The sequence below is a fragment of the Chiloscyllium plagiosum genome, unplaced genomic scaffold, assembly GCF_037043375.1.
Source record: "Chiloscyllium plagiosum isolate Xiang-an unplaced genomic scaffold, Cpla_swu_hap1 HiC_scaffold_8, whole genome shotgun sequence".
NCBI classification, from domain to species: domain Eukaryota; kingdom Metazoa; phylum Chordata; class Chondrichthyes; order Orectolobiformes; family Hemiscylliidae; genus Chiloscyllium; species Chiloscyllium plagiosum.
The window spans coordinates 54,120,908-54,139,862 of NW_028270146.1; the positions used below are offsets into that span (position 1 = coordinate 54,120,908).

The 18,955-nt window shown below is 37.8% G+C and overlaps 1 protein-coding gene across 2 annotated transcripts in view; it reads left to right on the forward strand.

Annotated features, from left to right (window-relative positions):
• Positions 1–9,088, forward strand: part of frmd6 (FERM domain containing 6) — a 127,208-nt gene extending 118,120 nt beyond the window's left edge. For both annotated transcript variants that reach the window (XM_043697633.2, XM_087989851.1), the window contains 2 exons: positions 881–972; positions 4,790–9,088. In XM_043697633.2, the coding sequence (XP_043553568.2) occupies positions 881–972; positions 4,790–5,077 (380 nt within the window). In that variant the 3' untranslated portion in view covers positions 5,078–9,088. The remainder of the gene's footprint in view (positions 1–880; positions 973–4,789) is intronic.
• The last annotated feature ends 9,867 nt before the right edge of the window (positions 9,089–18,955 follow it).

Here is an 18,955-nt window from a genome sequence, read left to right on the forward strand (position 1 = left end):
CATGCCATGAACAAAGGATAGAGAAATAACCCAGAGCGAGTGGCAGAATAAAATACAGTGAATGAGTATAGAAAGAATTCAGTGGATTAAGAGTAGAAGAAAAAGAAGTTGTAAAGAGAATGCATGAAGAAAAGTTAAAAGGACAAGCAGAAACTGATCAGTTGTAATGCGTGTTGGGAATTGTTGCATCGATTCTCGAGAAATTGAGTTGAAAGACCAGGCAATTATGTGAGATGGTCAAACATTATTACTCATACTGTATTTCAAAATAATTTTTTGTAGGGAATCTGTCCAATTTGCAATTGAATGTCATAACCAAGCTTCACCTGAAAATGATCAACTTCTGACACTCATGCCCAAGAAAATTCCACGTACACAGATTGGAATTGAGTTTTAAGAAGGTCTTGGGATGATTCACACTCTGCTGGACTGGGACTCCTTGGCTTCATTTGTTTCCTTGCTAGCTCTCCAAGGTTGTGTTTCATGTCAGGATCATAAATTACATTAACAGTGTCCTTACAACATGAATTACTCGCTCCAACTGGAAACAGGAGAAATCCAGCAAGTTCAGGACACACAATGCAGAGGCTCACTACTGGGTTGCAGTTTTTTTCACTTTATTGAGGCTAGAAGTAGAATGGCACAAATTAGTCCAATTTGTAGAGAATTGGAACTCATGCTATTTCTTCTTCACTACAGATTGCCAGATTTTATTTCTAAAATGGGCTAATATTGGCAAGTGCTGCTAATTCTCAACAGTTTTTAACGCTAAGCTCACTTTATTCAATAGATAATGAAGCAGTGACTTCCAGGATACCACCTCAACCTAAGTTTGTAAAGGGTTCTGCAACCATTATAGCATCTCTCTTATTTGCTGCAGGGTTGATCGTACGGGAGCTGAGTTCTTCCACTTCCAGTTCTTCTGAAACAGTAGTGAGACTTTACGGCCAAAGTGTGGATTCATTACCACAGGTGAGTTCACCCAAGAATAAAATGATGCTGCGTGTTCTGAATGCCCTTGATTAGATTTAATTAAGCAAGTACCTATTTACTTTAATTTTAAAAATACTGCTGTACAACTGGTTTTGTTAGAACAGGACAGACAAACTAACCAACATACTATGTGATTATTTTCTGTTCCACACATGTTGAACTATCTGCTTCTCTACCCCATGGTAGCCCCATGGAAATGGAGCAAGTGAGGGAGGGCTAAGATGGCAGGAGGCATTGCCAAAATGGTTTGCCTGCTGGCATTAATCTTATTGCCTTTTTCTCCAGGTATGAGTTACATCCAGCATTTAAATAAGGTTCAAGAGTTAATATCTCTGTTTATGAGTGGGCACCTGTAAATTTACAGCCTAAGGAGGGAAAGTGGCTTCTACACTGCCTCCTTCTTCTTTTTAGATTCATTCACAGGATGTGGTCCTTGCTTATTAGACCATCACTTATTCCTCCTGCCTAGCTGCTCCTGACAAGCTGTGGTGAGCTGCCTTCTTGAACCACTGCCTTGGTATAAGTTTAGAAAGTGAATTTCTGGAGTTTTGACTCTGGAACAGTGAAAGAATGGTTTTTAAAAAAAAGTTTCCAAGTCATAATGATATGTGGCTCGAAGAAGGACTTTTGGACATTGAAGAGAGTAAGTGGAGTGCCGGTCATGTGGGCTGCTTTGTTCAAGATAGTTTTGATCTTCTTGAATGTAGGTGAAGCTGTGACCATCCAAGCAAGCAGAAAGTATTCCAATACATCCTGCCTTGGGTCTTGTAGATGGCAGACATGCTGTGGAGAATCTGCAGTTGAGTTACTCATAGAATTTCAAATGCTTTATCTGTTTTTTTTTTTGCTGCAATGTTAATATGGCCGATCTAGCTCTGTTTCTGATCAATGGTAAGCCTCAGGACATTGCTGATGGGGACAATCAGCAATTCTAATGGTGTTGAATATCAAGGGAAAATAGTTACGTATTCTCTTTGTGGCACAAATGTTACTTGGCATTTATCAACTCAAATGTGGATATTGTTGAGGTCTTGTTGCTTATGGATACTGAGTATCTGAAGAGTCGTGAATGGTCCTGAATATTGCGCAGCCATTAGCAAAGATCCCTACTTCTGACCTTTATGATTTAGCAATTCAAGATGGTTGGGCCTAGAATCCTAGCCTGTGGAACACCTGCAGAGATATCCTGAGGCTGAGACAACTGACATCTAACAGCCACAACCATCTTCCTTTCTGCCACCTTAATTCCTGCCAGCAAAGAATTGCTTCATCCATGATTCCCACGGACTCCGTTACGTTCAGACTCCTTTTCGCTGCACTTCAGTTAAATGGTTCCTTGATGTCAAGAGGAATCACTCCCTATCCAAGTTCAGCTCCTTTAATTTATATTTGGATCAAGATTGTAGTGAGGTCAGGAACAAAGTATTTCCTTATTGAACTGAAGTGAGCTTCAGTGAGCATGATCTTGCTGAGGAAGTTCTGGAGCACACCTTCAGTGTTATTGTGGCAATGATAGGGTTCACAGATTCTGTGCACTGCAAGAATGCTGAAGCCCTTGCTGATGTTATCTGTTAGGCCTTTAGTGCCCTGCACCAAGAACTCTGTGGAACTTAACCCCAGCATACACTTCCTCAGAGTGCTGTTTTTGCAGATCCCATAATTTCACTCTGTTTTTCCACTGAAGTAGATTCTTGAAGATGATTTTTCTTCCATTGCAACAGGCACCCCAACGAGGTGACACTGTATTGATTCAGGCCTGGTGAGGGGAAGCAGTTTCCTCCTTTGGGCGAATCTTGTCAGATGTGGACTCCTTTACCCAGAACAAAGGTTTCCTGTTGTAATTCACCCGAAGGCAGAAGCGTATTTCTGACAAGGAGATAAAATATCACTCGTGTGCACGTTTACTATTCACTTTTTGAAAATGGCACAATGAAGAAGGCAGGAATTTCCATTGCTTTCAAAAGAACACTTTATTTTTTTGTCTGGTCAACAAACCAGTTGAACAAACCGGTACAGATGAAAATATAACAATGCTGTCCATAGTACAATGATCTCAACAATGGAGTGACCACATTTGAAGCTGGATTAGTTTTAAAAATGAAATACCTGCACAGAGCTCTGCAAAGTAGGCAGAAACTATTATGAGCAAGCTGGCCGTGGTGTTCCCTTTTGATGTTATAATAGTTTTAAAAGATCAGCAATACATACTAATTTAAATTAATTCCCCAGATTTCTGCAATACAATGGGGTGAACCTGTCTCTTATCTTTCTGGAACCTTTTAAAGGGAATTCAAAACAAATATTTACATTTTTACTTCCATCGGAATCCAAAGCAACTGTCCACTAGTTAGTACGTCAATACCATACTTAAGTACTTCCTGTAGTTCCTGCTACCGTTTTATGCCACCATCACATTCCAAGAGCCAATAGCATATGTCACAGGAGTTGGACACTTTGGGCATCTAACATTTTCTTTTCTATCCAAGTTAGAAATGGAAAGCTTTTGACTTATTTCTGTATTGAATAATTTTGTTAGATGTTGCATGTTTCTATAATGTGCATTTTTAGATTTCTTTAACCCATCAGTGTTTCAAACCTTTCCTGCTGTGTGCAGATATTCCCTATGACTAAATTCTGCCATAGAAGAGGAATATTTCACATAAGATGGTTGTGTACCTAACTGTTGTGCCACAATGGCCATTAAAAAATTCACTGCTCGTATCTGTGATTCATTCACTTGGACCAGTAACCTTTTTGCAAAATGAGCTTCTGTGACTTATACAGACCTGCATGATGATGTAGAACTACCACTGACATGAACCCCAACCTGTTCTTTCTGCAATAATCCATGCTTGTTAGTGTACAACAATAGCAGAGTAGGTCAACAGAAATGCTGGCTTTCATTGTAACTCAACCCACCTGGTGAAAATGGGGTGAGTGGGATGTTTACAATAGCAACACTCAATATATTCGCCTGGTCCTCTGAAATCACTCTGCCATCTTCATTTCAGATTCAATTAAATCCAGTATGCACCTGCTTGACATAGGTAGGTATCTCAAATATGAGTCAGACTGTGTAATTTGGATCTCAGTGCCAAAGTGACTGGAAAGGTCACAAGTTCCATTCAGCACCAAATGTAGAGTAAAACTTGAGGCAACCTTAAATCATGCCTAACCATATAGCTTTTGCAATGCTGTGAATATAGTGACAAGTGAATATAGTGCTTGGTGGTGCACAGCTATCTGCTAATAGGCAAATCTACAAAAATATATATTCCCAAGGAACAGCACTCAGCATGTTGGACCCTCAAGTCTCTCCCAAATGCATCCACTCAGTAGATCCAGACAAAATCACAATATTTAACGGTGAACTTAAAACTGAAGCATGCATTACAGTTGAAGTACTGGCACGGGACAGTCGATACCCAAAAATATCAGTTAACATCCAAGCTGGTGATTTTGTTTATCCATTTGGCTCATTATCCTTTAGATCAACTTAACTGGATAAATCATGTTTGTTTGTTTTCAAAAACCTTTAGTACTTGTACACCTTTGGGTCTAGCTGAAACAGTGTTTCCAAAGATCAGATTTACCTATTTTTATTTCTGGAATTAAAAGTTCAGCCATTCAGTTGAATTTGACAGCATCTAATATGGGCTACGTGAAGACTGGCCTTTTAAAATTTATTTGCAAATGATTTTGCAGAGATTCGGTTAGCAGTGACTTCTGATCAGTTAAAGTTTTGAAGTTATTTGAGTGAAATGGTTGCCTAATATATTGGTATTGTTACATACAGCCTGTGTGCAGAAAACCAAAGACCTCCACAGACCGGCATAGCCAAAGCTTGGATGATATTCGTCTTTATCAGAAGGACTTTATGGAGGTAGCCAACCTTTGTCAAGACGTTGCTCAGAGCTACACGTTTGGCTGTGCTCATGATCTGAATGAGGAAAGTAATTGCTGTAACCGGTGCTTGGCAGAGCAATACAATGCAACAAAGGAAACCTTTATTGTCAAACGAACAAGTAAATATTTATCTTTGGACCTTACAGCTGATGACTCTGTTCCTGAATTTGTGGTTTGAATGTTGAATTTTTACTATGCATTAGTGATGTGTACTGTAAGTCTGGCTGCCTACTGCATTCCAATGACCTTCCAAATCGACTGCCTACACTTCTCTGTTGAGTTGAAAGACTTTTTGTTTCAGTCATCCAACGAACAGTTAGTTTATATTCTGCAGTTCTTCCATATTTCTGAACATAAACAACTTAGAAAGCAATGGATGCCAAGAAGCCAAAGAAACATGTTAACAGGAGTCTAAAACAATGATAAGAAGATGTATATTTTTGAGAGTCAACGAAAGTTCAGTTACAGCAAGACAGTCAGAATTCTTTGCACATTGACTCTTCTGTGGAAAGTTAGATCCACGGTGTTTGGAGTATTACAATTCAGTATTACACAAACAAAGAACTTTCTAAAAAAAACTTGTCTTTTTTATCAAGCAAATGTTACATAGTAAATCCTTAGGGTTTTTAACACATGTGTTAGTGGCACCATTACTATGTTGTTGAGCAACTTCTTGAAAATATTTCAGTTAAAGGTGTAGACTTGACCTTGGTACTGTGAACCTTGCAGTGTTGTGCTATTCTGTTTTATTCTTGTACCTTTTTAGGTGCCTTTATTTTACTTGTTGTCAGATGTATATGAGTGCAGTGACAATCAGAATCTTTTCTCTAGCTGCAAACTTTCGTCTCCACCCATAATAGACACAAAAAAGAAAATTACTTTATTGTGGGAAATGATTTGTCTTCTATATAGACACACAATCATATTGGGGATGGAATCTAAATTTGTTTTATGTGAGGTGTGGGATTGTTGGTCAATTTGAATATTTTTGCAGTTAGCTGGTAAATTCCACTGATTTTTGAAGATGGGTGAAATCTGCCGCTATGTACCAGGAGATGACTGCAAATGTGTGAGTTGAGAAATAGAGTCAGTTATAGTTTGCTGGTGGGTCAATGAAAGTACGAATGAGTGGGTAGCCCAATTGGCCTTTGAGTTCCAGTGTACCAAGGGACAAATTCAAGTTGAGTACTTTTGAATTCCAGTACATTTGTATTCAAAGACATGCTATTTATTTATATGCAGTTACTCAATGCGTATGATTCTAAATTCACATTTCTGTTTAATTTGCTGTCAGATTGGTTTGATAACTATAGTTTGCATTGATTTTCATTCTAAATTCCAGTGTTGTACGAGTGTAAATATGACACAAACCAGCACAAGTCAAGCAAATTTTTTTCAGTAATCATAGTCAAAGAATGATAATGTCCCATATACATGAAAAGGTTCCCCGCTGCAGGACAAAGGTTGTAATAGCAGATCACTAAACAGCTGTTGGGATCCATCAAGCTTTACTCATAGTATGAGTATAATAGATAACAAGGAAATTAATAGACCACATTAAAGGAATTTCATTTTTAATTTCATTAAGACCGTGACATTTACATTGTGGCTGATATACAAATTAGCTTTAAGATGAACTAGCTTTGTTGCTAAATGGCTAAATTTTCAAGCTAATACATAGTATTTTACAATACATTATTGATGGCAATATTTTAACATTTAGCAGCATTTTTGCAACTGGAAGTTTCTTAAATATTTTTTGATATGAAACATGTTTCTATGGTATTTTTATATAACTGATATTTTTACATAAAATTATATTAATCAAGTAGTTGTCAAGTGCAGTGCAATTTTTAGCAGTATTATGGCAGTTAGCAGTACTGGAGGCAGTATTATAAACTGATAATTTCAGTAGATTGATATTTGTAAATAAATATTTTGTTTGGGTAAGTAAGTTGGTTGGCCTTGTGAAAACATTGGATTACTCTATCCCTTCCCCACATAAGCACATTAATGACGGTTACTTCATAAAGGATCAAGGTACATTTTTAATTGTGATTCAATAAAGATGAATCAACTATTTCCAGTCATAGAAGGCACTAATCACAGTGTATTGGGTTCAATAACAAGGTAGGCATAGTTTGGGGTTTAATCGGACTATGTAGATGTTTTTAATTCTGTGCAACCTTAAAACCTCCTTCTAATGAGATTACTAAGCTAATGATTGAATAATAACAAACATTGTTTCATTACATTCATGAAATGTGGGGCATCATCGGCTAGGCCAGTGTTTTTTTGACCCTATCCCTAATTACCCTGGAGAAGGCAGAAATTATCAGTAAACATTATTTGTAAATATATCACATTCTTTTGGGTATTCCAGTTTAGATTGAAGCTGTAGTTGCGGTCTAAAAATGCATCAAGAATTTTAAAATTTGTTGAATTCTCAATACTTATTACTGAAGAATGTATTGGCAATTTAGCCATATTGGTAAAAAAATCCTTTGTTAATTGACCATATCATTTTAAATGGAGGCTTAATCATATACCTACATCAGATTTTTGAAATAGCAGAATTCCATGTTAGTTATATGAGGGATACAAAAGAGACTGGTTATCCACAGGTTAAGCTTGTAATTAAAGTCAACGTGGCACAGATTTTGTCCCATATTATTACTCGTAAGACCAGCAGGTTTATGGCATTGAAATTCCATCTGCTCCACGATGATGGGGCAAAGAAGAGCAGAACTGGATGGTTGGTGATGCCCTTATTTCCATAAATATGTATATCAATAAAGTCTGTTTCCAAAGATCAAGATCTATCAGTTAGTCTTTCATATGCATGTTTGTGACAGTGGTTCATGTATTCACAGAATCCCATAAATGCTTAATTTTCCTATCAACAATGTATCAGAATCAAACAACAGTTTCATGACAAGGATGTGAAAGGAGTTGACATTAGCTAACACTTGTAGCAAATCCTCAGTAGAAACTAGTTATTACATTATTTAATGTGTACATTTTTTAAAGGCATGAACAATTTATATGCATCATTCCATTTAGCAGAGTTATGAGAGTTAGAAATGCACAGAGGAAGTGGATTATAAGTTAATTCACTTTGTGTTTGACACCACTTGTGCAGCTGATCATTTGTGCAGAGGTAAAACAAACATCACTTTTGATGGTTTATCAAAACTCAATATTAATTGGCAATATGTCAGTTGATCAAAACTTCTGACACCCTAACATTCTTTACATTCAACAATGTTAGGAGCTTTTAAGAATATTCTTTTAGAATCCATGTCTCCAGGATTATCAGGGCTGTTGCAATGGCATATTGTTTGAAAGTTGATAATGATATACTAGTTTAAGTTGTTTGCTCTAATTGCCCTTATGCATGTGAATGTTGGACTTCTGTAAAATACCAGTAATCTGCCCAACAGAAACAAAGAATCTCTCTGTTAATTTGTTATTGGAAAATCAATCTACCATCTTATTAAATTGTTAAACATTTTGATTCCCTATTAACCAATCAGAAAAAGAAAATAACAATCAACACGTTTGGTTTCGAATGAGGATTCATGTGATATAAAGGAGGCCCACCTTTGACTGGAATAATGATCTTCCATAGCTAATTAAATTTGGAATACATTGCTGCATCAAGATAGGCACTCAAAAAATACTGTGGTACAAGGGTCCCAGGGTACATCATCTTTAAATTTCTTAATGCTGTTTGAAACTAAACACAGAGATGGACATTTTTGGCTAAGCACTGCTTTATCTTGCAAAGATATAATTTCTTTTATGTATCCAGTCTTGATCTTTTGCTCATACTTTTTATTGGCTTCATAGAACCTGGGCTTAACACCATCTTAATGTCCAGCAACATCTGGAACTATACTGAAACATTGCATTGGTTATTTATTCTAAAATAGGTTTTATGCATTAGATTAAAAAGGCCGTTTTTTTTTCAACAGCTTGGTAAAATTGTTATCTTCCATATTCTTTAATGTAATAATTGCACAAGCAGCATAAAATCCTTTCTGTGAAAGGTGCTCCTGTCAAAATATGTAAAGAAAGATAACATTGTGCAACTTGTAATTGAATTACTTTGGTAGAATGAAGTCCAATGTGTACCTTCAAGGTACAAATGCCAAAATATAATAAAAAGTAACTTTGTTTAAACATATTACTGTTCTGTGTATTAATTTTAAGTTGTCAAGTTTGTAACTGAAATTCTGTTATGGGTTATTGGATTCTGGTCTTTGTATCCCAGGGGATTGTCACTACAGTCTCCCCACATCAGTTGATCATTACTTGCAGGAGCTTAATTATAATGTGTGGCAGCAAGATGATATGACATTTTCCTTATCTCAATTCTAGGACTAGGATATGACTAGAATGATTGATTGGCACACAGAAGTTTATAGCACAGATGGTAGTGTTTGCCTACGTCTTATTAATTGAAAGGCGCAGAAAAAAAAACCATGTATCAAACCAACTTGCTTTAATTTTAAACCCTTGGACTCTTTCAAAAACTTCAGCTTTAAAAATCTGTATTGGAATTTTCAAGTATTATCCATATCCATAAACCATTTCACGTGTTGGTTAAATTTCCAGTGGTTTGCGTAAGAGAATTTTTACTACACCTTTCTTAATTTTAAAAGAAGTATGAGATGAACCTAGTGATCATATACTGTATTGCACAAAGGGAGGTGATAGCCTAGTGGTATTATGGCTTAACATTAATCCAGAAACTCAGGTAATGTTCTGGTGACTTGGATTTGAATCCTGCCATGGCAAATGGTGGAATTTGATTTCAGGTTTAAAAAATCTGCAATTAAGAATCTACTGATAACTCTGAAAAAATTGCCAATTGTTGGGCAAAAGCTCATCTGATGTCACTTGTCCCCTTCAGGATGGAAACCTATCATCTTCATCTGGTTTGGCCTACATGTGACACCAGACCCATAGCAATGTGATTTTCTCATTATTGCCCCCTGAAATGGCCTAATAAGCCACTTAGTTCAAGAGTAGCTAGGGATGGGGAATAAATGCTGGCCAGCCAGTGATATCCACACCCTATGAGTGAATTTAAAAAAGAATTAATCAGTCCATGTTTACTGACCAGTCAAGGAACTTAAAAATACAGAGATCTGTATATATTCTCTGTGAATTTTCTCATTTAGAATGTGAAATCAGTGACCCATCAATAAGAATCAGCAAGCGGGCCACCATTAAGATAGCAGTTTTTTTTTTAATTCTCAGTGCAGCCAATGGCATCTGCACAGTTAATGTGTTTTAAAGAGCTTTCTCATTGTAGCATTTTCTGAACATTCAGCCTCTTTCTAAAACACATTGAACAGGCAAAGGTTGCAAATTTAGCAGCTAAAGGCTTTGCTAATATTAAACATGATAGAAAACAGTCCCAAAATTCTAGGGTTTTAGTAATGGCTGTGGAGAGAAACTGCTTCTTCTGAAAAATGCATCTGAAACCAGTGGTCATAAATTTAAAATAATTGGCAACAAAACAGGGTAATGAAAAGAGATGGCAGAGGCACTTTCAAAAGTCAATTAGGTATGTCTCATAAGAGGAGAAAGTGAGGACTGCAGATGCTGGAGATCGGAGGTGAAAAATGTGTTGCTGGAAAAGCGCAGCAGGTCAGGCAGCATCCTAGGAGCAGGAGAATCGACGTTTTGGGCATAAGCCTGAAGAAGGGCTTATGCCCGAAACGTCGATTCTCCTGCTCCTTGGATGCTGCCTGATCTGCGCTTTTCCAGCAACACATTTTTCAGCATGTACCATAAGAGGACTAACTTGGAAAGTTTCTGGGAGAATGTTGGGGTGTGGCACTAAACTCGAGAACATTTTCAGAGTGCTGAAGGTTGCAGCAGCCTCTTACTAGAAGAAGAACAAAGCATATTAGTTCAAGTTATGTCTGAAACTAAAGAAAAGCAGCCTAAATGGAAAATATTAATAAAATGTATTTCTTGGAATTCCAAGGCTCAAAAGTTAAAACTATGTTCTTGTAAAATCTACCATAATCAAGCAAGCTGTGCAGTTGCTGGGAAATAATTGCTATATCCACATATTATGAATTAACATGTCAGTCATTTTATGCCTAGATGATTTGAAAAGCTCCCTGTCTTTCCCAAAAACTACCATTGATGCTAACCTTAAAGAACAGCCCTTCCTGGACCATTGCATGAATATTGGAGTCTTTTGAAATTGACAAAAAATAGCTAGTATAGTACTATGGGTTTCATTTATCTGTGGACCCACAGTACACGACAAATGGAATAACATTATCTAAACATATCACATGTAGGATCTTTACAAAATAGTATTCTAAATCATAATCCATTCAATTAACTTTACCTGATTTGTTTGTTTTCATATTTTAGAATTGATGGATGCCACACTAAAAGAAGCAGAAATTTAAAATGTTGCATTTGTCCTGCAGCAATCCACTGTATTAGTTACATTTAAGTATCATATATAATAAAGCAGAAGGTACTTTCTGTACAGGAGGAACTGTGATGCCCTGTCTCAGGATAAGAGTCTCTAGATACTGCATGTAATCAATACAGGGTGTGATAAAGCACATCATATGGCTGCTGAAACACAGCTTTCACTGCCTGGACCACTCTGGAGGTATAATGCAGCTGTCACAGAGCACATCACCTTAACCTCACCATGATGACAGCATTGCCGTCACCATATGGTGAGGAGGAAGAGAAGGCAAGTAGGTGATAATCGCTAAGATAGTGGCTGCGGTTGCCTTATCCAATAAGTGAAACCAATAAATGCAGCCTCAAGATGTCATTCATTAGCTGTTCCACATCTTCCCCATCAGCCCCCAACCATCACAATCTGCTTGAGCACAATACTAAAATAAAAGCCATCGCAAAATAAATGTTCCAAACGAAATGTATAAATCAAACCATATCATCCATTATGTACCATATCATACTGGACAGCAATTCAGTCAGTCTCGTTCCCCTGCTCTATCCCTGTAAAATGTATTTATCCATCCAGTTTCATTCATTGTCTCTGCTTCCATCCTTCTCGTCAGCAGGCAGTTTCAGGTCCGTTTCACTCACTGCAAAAAAAAATCTTCCTTAGGTCTCCCCTGCATCTATTGCATAAAATGTACTGTTAACTAATGGGAAATCATTATGTTAAGTTGTGATGAAGTAGGGTGGGTAGAAGGTTGTGTGGAACATGGACAGCACAGACCAGTTGGCCTCACTGCACTCTCCCGGGCAAAACAAATGGCTGCATAGATTTGGGCTTTCACTCAAGACAATGGGAACTCTAACTCCTAGAACACCCACCATGCGTTTGTTTGTGAACATGTTGAGCTGTATGTGAGGCAGTCTCTTTAAAGAGGGACAGTGCTATCTGAGTTCAGGGTCCCACCAAGGCATAGGCCCCAGTCACTTGCATCCTCCTCTCCCAGGCCCTGTGAAGAAGCCTTGCTGAGTTGCTGTAGTGCACCTTGTAGATGATACCAACAACTGCTCCTGAGTGCCAATCAAGGGACTGAATGTTGAAGTTGTTGGATGTGATGTCAATCAAGCAAGCTGCTTTGTCATGGATATTGTTGAGCTGTTTAAGAACTGCACATATTCCAGCCAAATGAAGATTATTCATTCTCACTCCTGACTTGTATGTCGTGAGTGGTGGATGGGCGTCTGAGAGTCAGCTACAGTATTAGTAGAGCTGGTCCAGTTTATTATCTGGTCAAAGGTAATCCCCAGAATGTTGACAGTGGATTTCAGGAATGGTGATGCCATAGAGTGTTAAAAGGAAATGTTTAGATGCCAACTTGTTAGGGATAGTCATTGTCTGACCCTTGTGTGCTGTGACTGTTCCTTACCATTCATCAGGTCAAGAATGTCTGTTGTCCAGGTCTTGCTGTATTTGGACATGGACTGCTTCAGGATCTGAGGAATTACAAACAGTGATAAACATTGTGCAGTTATCAGTGTACATCTGCATTTCTGATCTTGTGGTGGAGGGAAGGCTATTGATAAAGCAGCTGAAGATGGTTGGGCCTCAAACCTGCAGAGATGTCCTGGGACTGACATGATTAACCTTAAACAACCACAATCACCTTTCTTTTTGCTCGGTATGAGTCCAACCACTGAAGGTATTTTTCTCCTTATTCTCTTTGACTCCAGTTTTGCTAGGGCATCTCGATGTCGTGTTTGTTCAAATGTGGCTTGATATCAAGGCCAGTCGTTCTCACCCCAAGATTTTAGAGGCGGTAGATATATATTTCTGTTTTACCAGTGTTAGTATACGAGTACCATACCAGCTCATGACTTTAAAACTAATAGCCAAGAAGCCATGTTCTAATACACCAACTGAGTTAGAAGAACAGTTTTGTAAACGCATTCAGTTAGTTATTATTCTTGTCTCGCAACAATTTTCCATCAGAGGTTCAATGCACTGGATCCTTTGGCCCAATGAAAAATGATTGAGGAGTTTAATTTTAAAAGTGTCATTGTAGTTTACATTGTATCGTTGTTAACTTTGCTTATGCTCTGTGAGTTTGCAACTTGCATAATGCAAGTTTAGAATCTGTAATAAGAAGGTTGCACTAAATGCACATGAATAATTACTCAGATAAATTCAAATAGCTCGAATATTGAATAGTCTAAAAGTGTGTTTTTGGGAAAGCACAGCCAGTCCAAGGAGCAAGAGAATTGACATTTTGAGCATGAGCCCTTCATCAGGAATTCAATACTCATTTTAAAAATGCTTACTTGGATTGTAGCCTGAATGCAGTGCTCAGGAATGCATACCTTCCTGACGAAGGGCTTATGCCCGAAACGTCTACGATCCCTGATGAGGTTTATGCCAGAAACATCAATTCTCCAGCTCCTCGGATGCTGCCTGACCTGCTATGCTTTCCCTGCATCACATTTTTTGACTCAGATCTCCAGAATCTGCCATCCTCACTTTCTCCTGGAATCTAGGTTACTATCAGACTTGAGTGAAATGACTCCAGATGACCATTGTAGGCAGAATTATAGAGTCCCAACAACAAAATATACATAGCAGCTTCTAAACAGAAAGAGCCAATAGTCACAGAAACACCTTCTCTGGTTTATTTAAGCTAATCAGAAATGAAGGAAATTTGTTTAGAACAGGTACAAACAGGAACTGGCTTTAGCCTTAGAGGAGTGGCTCATATTTCCTGGGTACTGCCTTCAGGCTACTATCCAAGTAAACATTTTGAAGATGAGTGTCAAATTTCCATCTATACTATGTAACAAATCAAATGCTTTCAGAAAGAACATTTTCAGCAGTTTTGTGTTATTGGCATTTATGCCGTTAGTCCTATTGAAACCATCCACGCTTCATGCAACACTTAGAGAAAGGGAAGAAACCAGTCTCAGTTCAAATGGTAAGTGGGAATCATTTATGATTTTCGGACTGAATTCTTTTGTTGTTTGGAAGATGCTTAAAATATATTCTCTTTGAAGAAAATGTAACAGCCAGTAACCTGATTTCAAAAAAAAATCACAAAAGCCTTTCATTAACATGTCTGGGGCAAGTGGATTGCATCTGTAAGAATAATTAAGTGCATCCTTCTCTAATCTGTAAACTGAAAAGGGAAGTAGTCTACAGACTATTGTGAACAGGAGGAAAGAATTGGCAGTCATACCTTTCCCTCAAAATAAACAGATGTGCAAGGCATCTTCAGATCCAGTGGGAGCTATAATTCTAGTATGGGTCCTTCTGAGATTTGTCATTGCTGAGCTGCTGAACATTCTACTTAGGGGTCTCTTAAGAGTTAATGGGGAGGGCTTTTGTGCTGTGATGATAAAGTCCCTACCTCTGACCCAGAAGCCTGGGTTCAGGTCTCTCTTTATAATAACATCTTTGAATAGGTTGATTAGAAAATATCTTAAGTTAATGGGTTGAATTCACATGATGATCCTGGAATTCTCGACACACTTTCTTAATGCTGAGGCTGGGTGAAAGATTCAAGAATGACATTGTAATCCATGCACTTCATAAGAGGTTTCAGACTTAATATCATTAAAATGTAGAAGTATAGCACATATTGAAAGGAAAATGTAATTGTGCACTGATTTTATTCTGGTACTTTGAAAATGCAACAACTTGTCTAAAGAAACAGGAGGTGGTTCTTTGATAACAAAGGAGAATTTTGTACTTGTTAAACATTTTAGCCTGATGCTGAGTGATGTGATCAGCTACTTAGCAGCTACCCAGAATTTGAATTGCAAGATGATAGTAAAATGATTAAATATTCTTTCTTAATATGGTAAGATTGAAATTTAAATATATTGCTGCTTCCTTCATGCGAGAATTTCTAATTTATTACGAATTGCTAAAAATATGTTGTCAAAGCTTTTCATCTTGCAATTATCGTGGCAGATGCTCATATACTGGGAACTGAGGTCATGTTGTGGCAATACAGGCCACTTTTGGAATATTGCTTTCAATTCTGGTTTACCTGCTATAGGAAAGATGTTGTGAAACTTGAACGGTTTGGAAAAGATCTACAAGGATGTTGCCAGGGTTGGAAGGTTTGAGCTCGAGGTACAGGTTGAATAGGCTGGGGCTGTTTTCCCTGGAGTTGGAGGCTGAGGGTTGACCTTATAGAAGTTTCTAAAATCACGAGGGCATAGATAGGGTGAAAAGTGAAGGTATCTTCCCCAGGGTAGCAGAATTCAAAACTAGAGGGCATAGGTTTAAGGTGAGAGACGAAAAATCCAAGAAGGACCTAAGAGGCAACTTTTTTCATGCAGAGGGTGATGCATATAGAATAAACTGTCAGAGGAAGTGGTGGAGGCTGCTGCAATTACAGCATTTAAAATGCATCTAGATGGGTATATGAATAGGAAGGGTTTGGAGGGATATGGTCCAAATGCTGGCAAATGGGTCTAGATTAATTCAGGATATCTCGTTGATGTGAATGAGTTGGACCAAAGGGTCTGTTGCTGTACAGCTCTATTACTCTATGACTCTATATTAATTATAAAAGGAGCAACAATTTATATTTCATGAGAAAAGGGGTACTGATTGATTGGCAACTGAACCCTGATTAAGATATGCCATGGAGAAAGCTCCAGAAAACAGTTTTTACTCTTTCACAGGGTATGACTGCCTCACTGCAGGACCAACATTTATTGTCCATCCTTATTACTATTGAACTAAGTGGCTTTCTGGACTAATTCAGAGTCAACCACGTTTTTGTGGGTTTAGAGGCACATGTGGGCCAATCCAGTTAAGAATGACAGATTCTTGTCCCTAAAAGCCATCAATGAAACAGATGGATTTTTACAACAGTTGATGAGAGTTTCATGGGCACTATTATTGAGACAGGCTCTCGATTTAAAACTTCAACTCGATTTAAATTCCACCCACTGTAGCAGGATTTCAACCTCTCTATTGGAAGTTACTAGTCTACTGACTTTATCACTATGTCATCATCTCCTCAAGCTTTTGTTTATGTTAAATAAAAGGTAGGTTAACTCTGATTGATTGAAGTGTTGCCATGGGTTGCAGTTTTCCCCAAGTTGTTCTTTTAAAAAAAGTACAAGGCCTGGACAGGTTATCTACGTTTACAAACAACAAGGCTTTGAATATGGATATGGAGGGTCGGTGTGGACTGGTTGGGCCGAAAGGCCTGTTTCCACACTGTAGGGAATCTAATCTAATGTAAATTAATTGGGGATGGGGGAGAGCAGTACGGGTGTTGGGAGAGGGGAAATATAGGTTTACAAAGTAAGAGTATATAGCAAAATTAAAAGGCAGTTATTTGGATAGCGATACCCAGAGTGGTATAGGAAGGGACATAACATACAAACATGGAAAAATAGCTGTAAATAGGGTCAAAAAGCAGAAAAATATTTTTTTATGAAAGGCAGAATTAATGGTTCTTTACTTGAATGTACACAGTATTCAGAACAAAATAGATGAATTAACTGCACAAATTCAGGTTAATGGATATGATTTCATAACCATGACAGAGACATGGTTACAAAGAGATCAAAGCTGGGAACTAAATATTCAGGAGTATATGACTTTTCAAAAGACATGCAGGAAAAAGAGGGTGGTAGGTTAGCAGTGTTGGTATGTATGGGATGGAATAAGTACAACAGCAAGAATGATCTTGAATCATATGTTATAGAATCCATACGGGCGGATGTAATAAATCAAAAGGGAAAGAAGTCACTGGTAGGAATTCTCTATAGCCCCCAACCGTTGCTGTACAGTGGAACAGAGAATAAATCAGGAAATAACGATCGCATGTAAAAAGGTAGAACAATACTCATGAATGACTTTAATCTTTAATCAGAAAGAGAATGAAAGGTTGTGGGGAAAAGACAGGAAAGTGAAATTGAGGATTATCAGATTAGCCATAATCTCATTGAATGGCAGAAGAGATTGAATGGGCAGAATGGTCTACTCCTGCTCCTATGTTTTACAGACTTATGAACTTTGATATGACCACATTTGGAATAGTGTGTGCAGTTTTGGTCTCCATATGCAAGGAAAGATCTACTTCTATTGGAGGCAGTACAGTGAAGAGTCAACATATTGGTTCCTGCAATAAGTGGATTGTCTCTATGTTCTCTAGAGTTTAGAAGAATGAAAGATGACCCCAATGAATCTTACAATATTTTGAAAGGATTTGATAAGATAGAGACTGAGAGTTTGTCTCCCCGAGCTGAAGAATCTGAAGCTTGGGTCACGACAACAGTCTTAGGATAAGAGGATCCATCATTTAAGAAAAAAACAGTAAGAAAATGTTTCAATCAAAAGATTGTGAATCTTTGAAATTATTAACTCAGAGAGTTGAACCATCACTAGATATATTTAAAGCTGGGATAGGCAGATATTCGGTCTATCGGGAAATCGTGGGATACAGGGAGATGACAACAACATTGAGCTGAGTTCAAAGAGCAGCCACAGTCATATTGGATGGCAGTACAAGGTGTATGGTCTAGTCCTGCTCTCATCTCTTGTGTACTTTTAATGTGTGCTCAATTGCAAAAATCAAATGCTTTTTCCATAAAATTGGTGGCTTCTTAAAGACCACTGTGTGATAATATTTGAAGACAATCCATCCTACAGCTTTGTAAACAGAACTTGTACGCATTTGCTCACTGAATGAGCTTGGTGCCAAAACATGAAGCATAAGTGATCCTGTGGGATAATACCTACCCAACCGGATATACGGAATGGTCATCATCTATCATGAAAGCTCATAGTTGGGCCTAAGGCCGTCACTTTCAGTCCTGCAAAGTGCCAAGTATACCTTCGATTAACCTGAAAGATAAGGTGTCTCAAGATATATCAAGAAGCAGTGATGCTAGAGGTTATACAGTTGTTTTTTAATTTCAAAATATAATTTATTCATAATATAAGTTTATGTAAATACATGCTCACTAAAGCAGTTTGTTTCTTCATATGCTAATGTGAAAAACCAAACAAATATCGGAGTTTGACTCCATTCAGCAAATAAACCAAAGGGATCTCTTACTTGTATAGAACTATATTTATATACATTTGAGGTTCTGGACAGATGCCCCATTTAATTTCAGCAGAAAGACCTTAGATAGTGATGTTTCTCCACTGTGCCTTGGCAGCAGCTGTGCCAAGCTTTAGTGAATCTCTCAGCACGTAGTCTAAAACCTTGAAACATGCCAGTCTGGAACATTCTGTCGAGGTCAACTCCTTGCTCTGGAAAACCAACAGGTTCCAGCGATAGCAAATGCTGCTGCTGCTATGCAGTTGCAATAAGTGATGTTCCACAACAGGATACTGCCAGCAAGCCAAAACAACATTCTTTCTACCACACAAATGAGTAATTGCCAGCAATTAAGCCATACCTCCCAAAGACTGGGAAATGATTTCAAGCATTGTATCCTTTCAGCTGTTTCCAAACGTGAGAGTACTTACTGAGTTCAACCAATTAATACGCTCACAACACAGAACATATTCTTAATGGTAAGCATAAGAATATGAACAGATATCACAGAATAATCCCAAGTGTGTCAATTACAC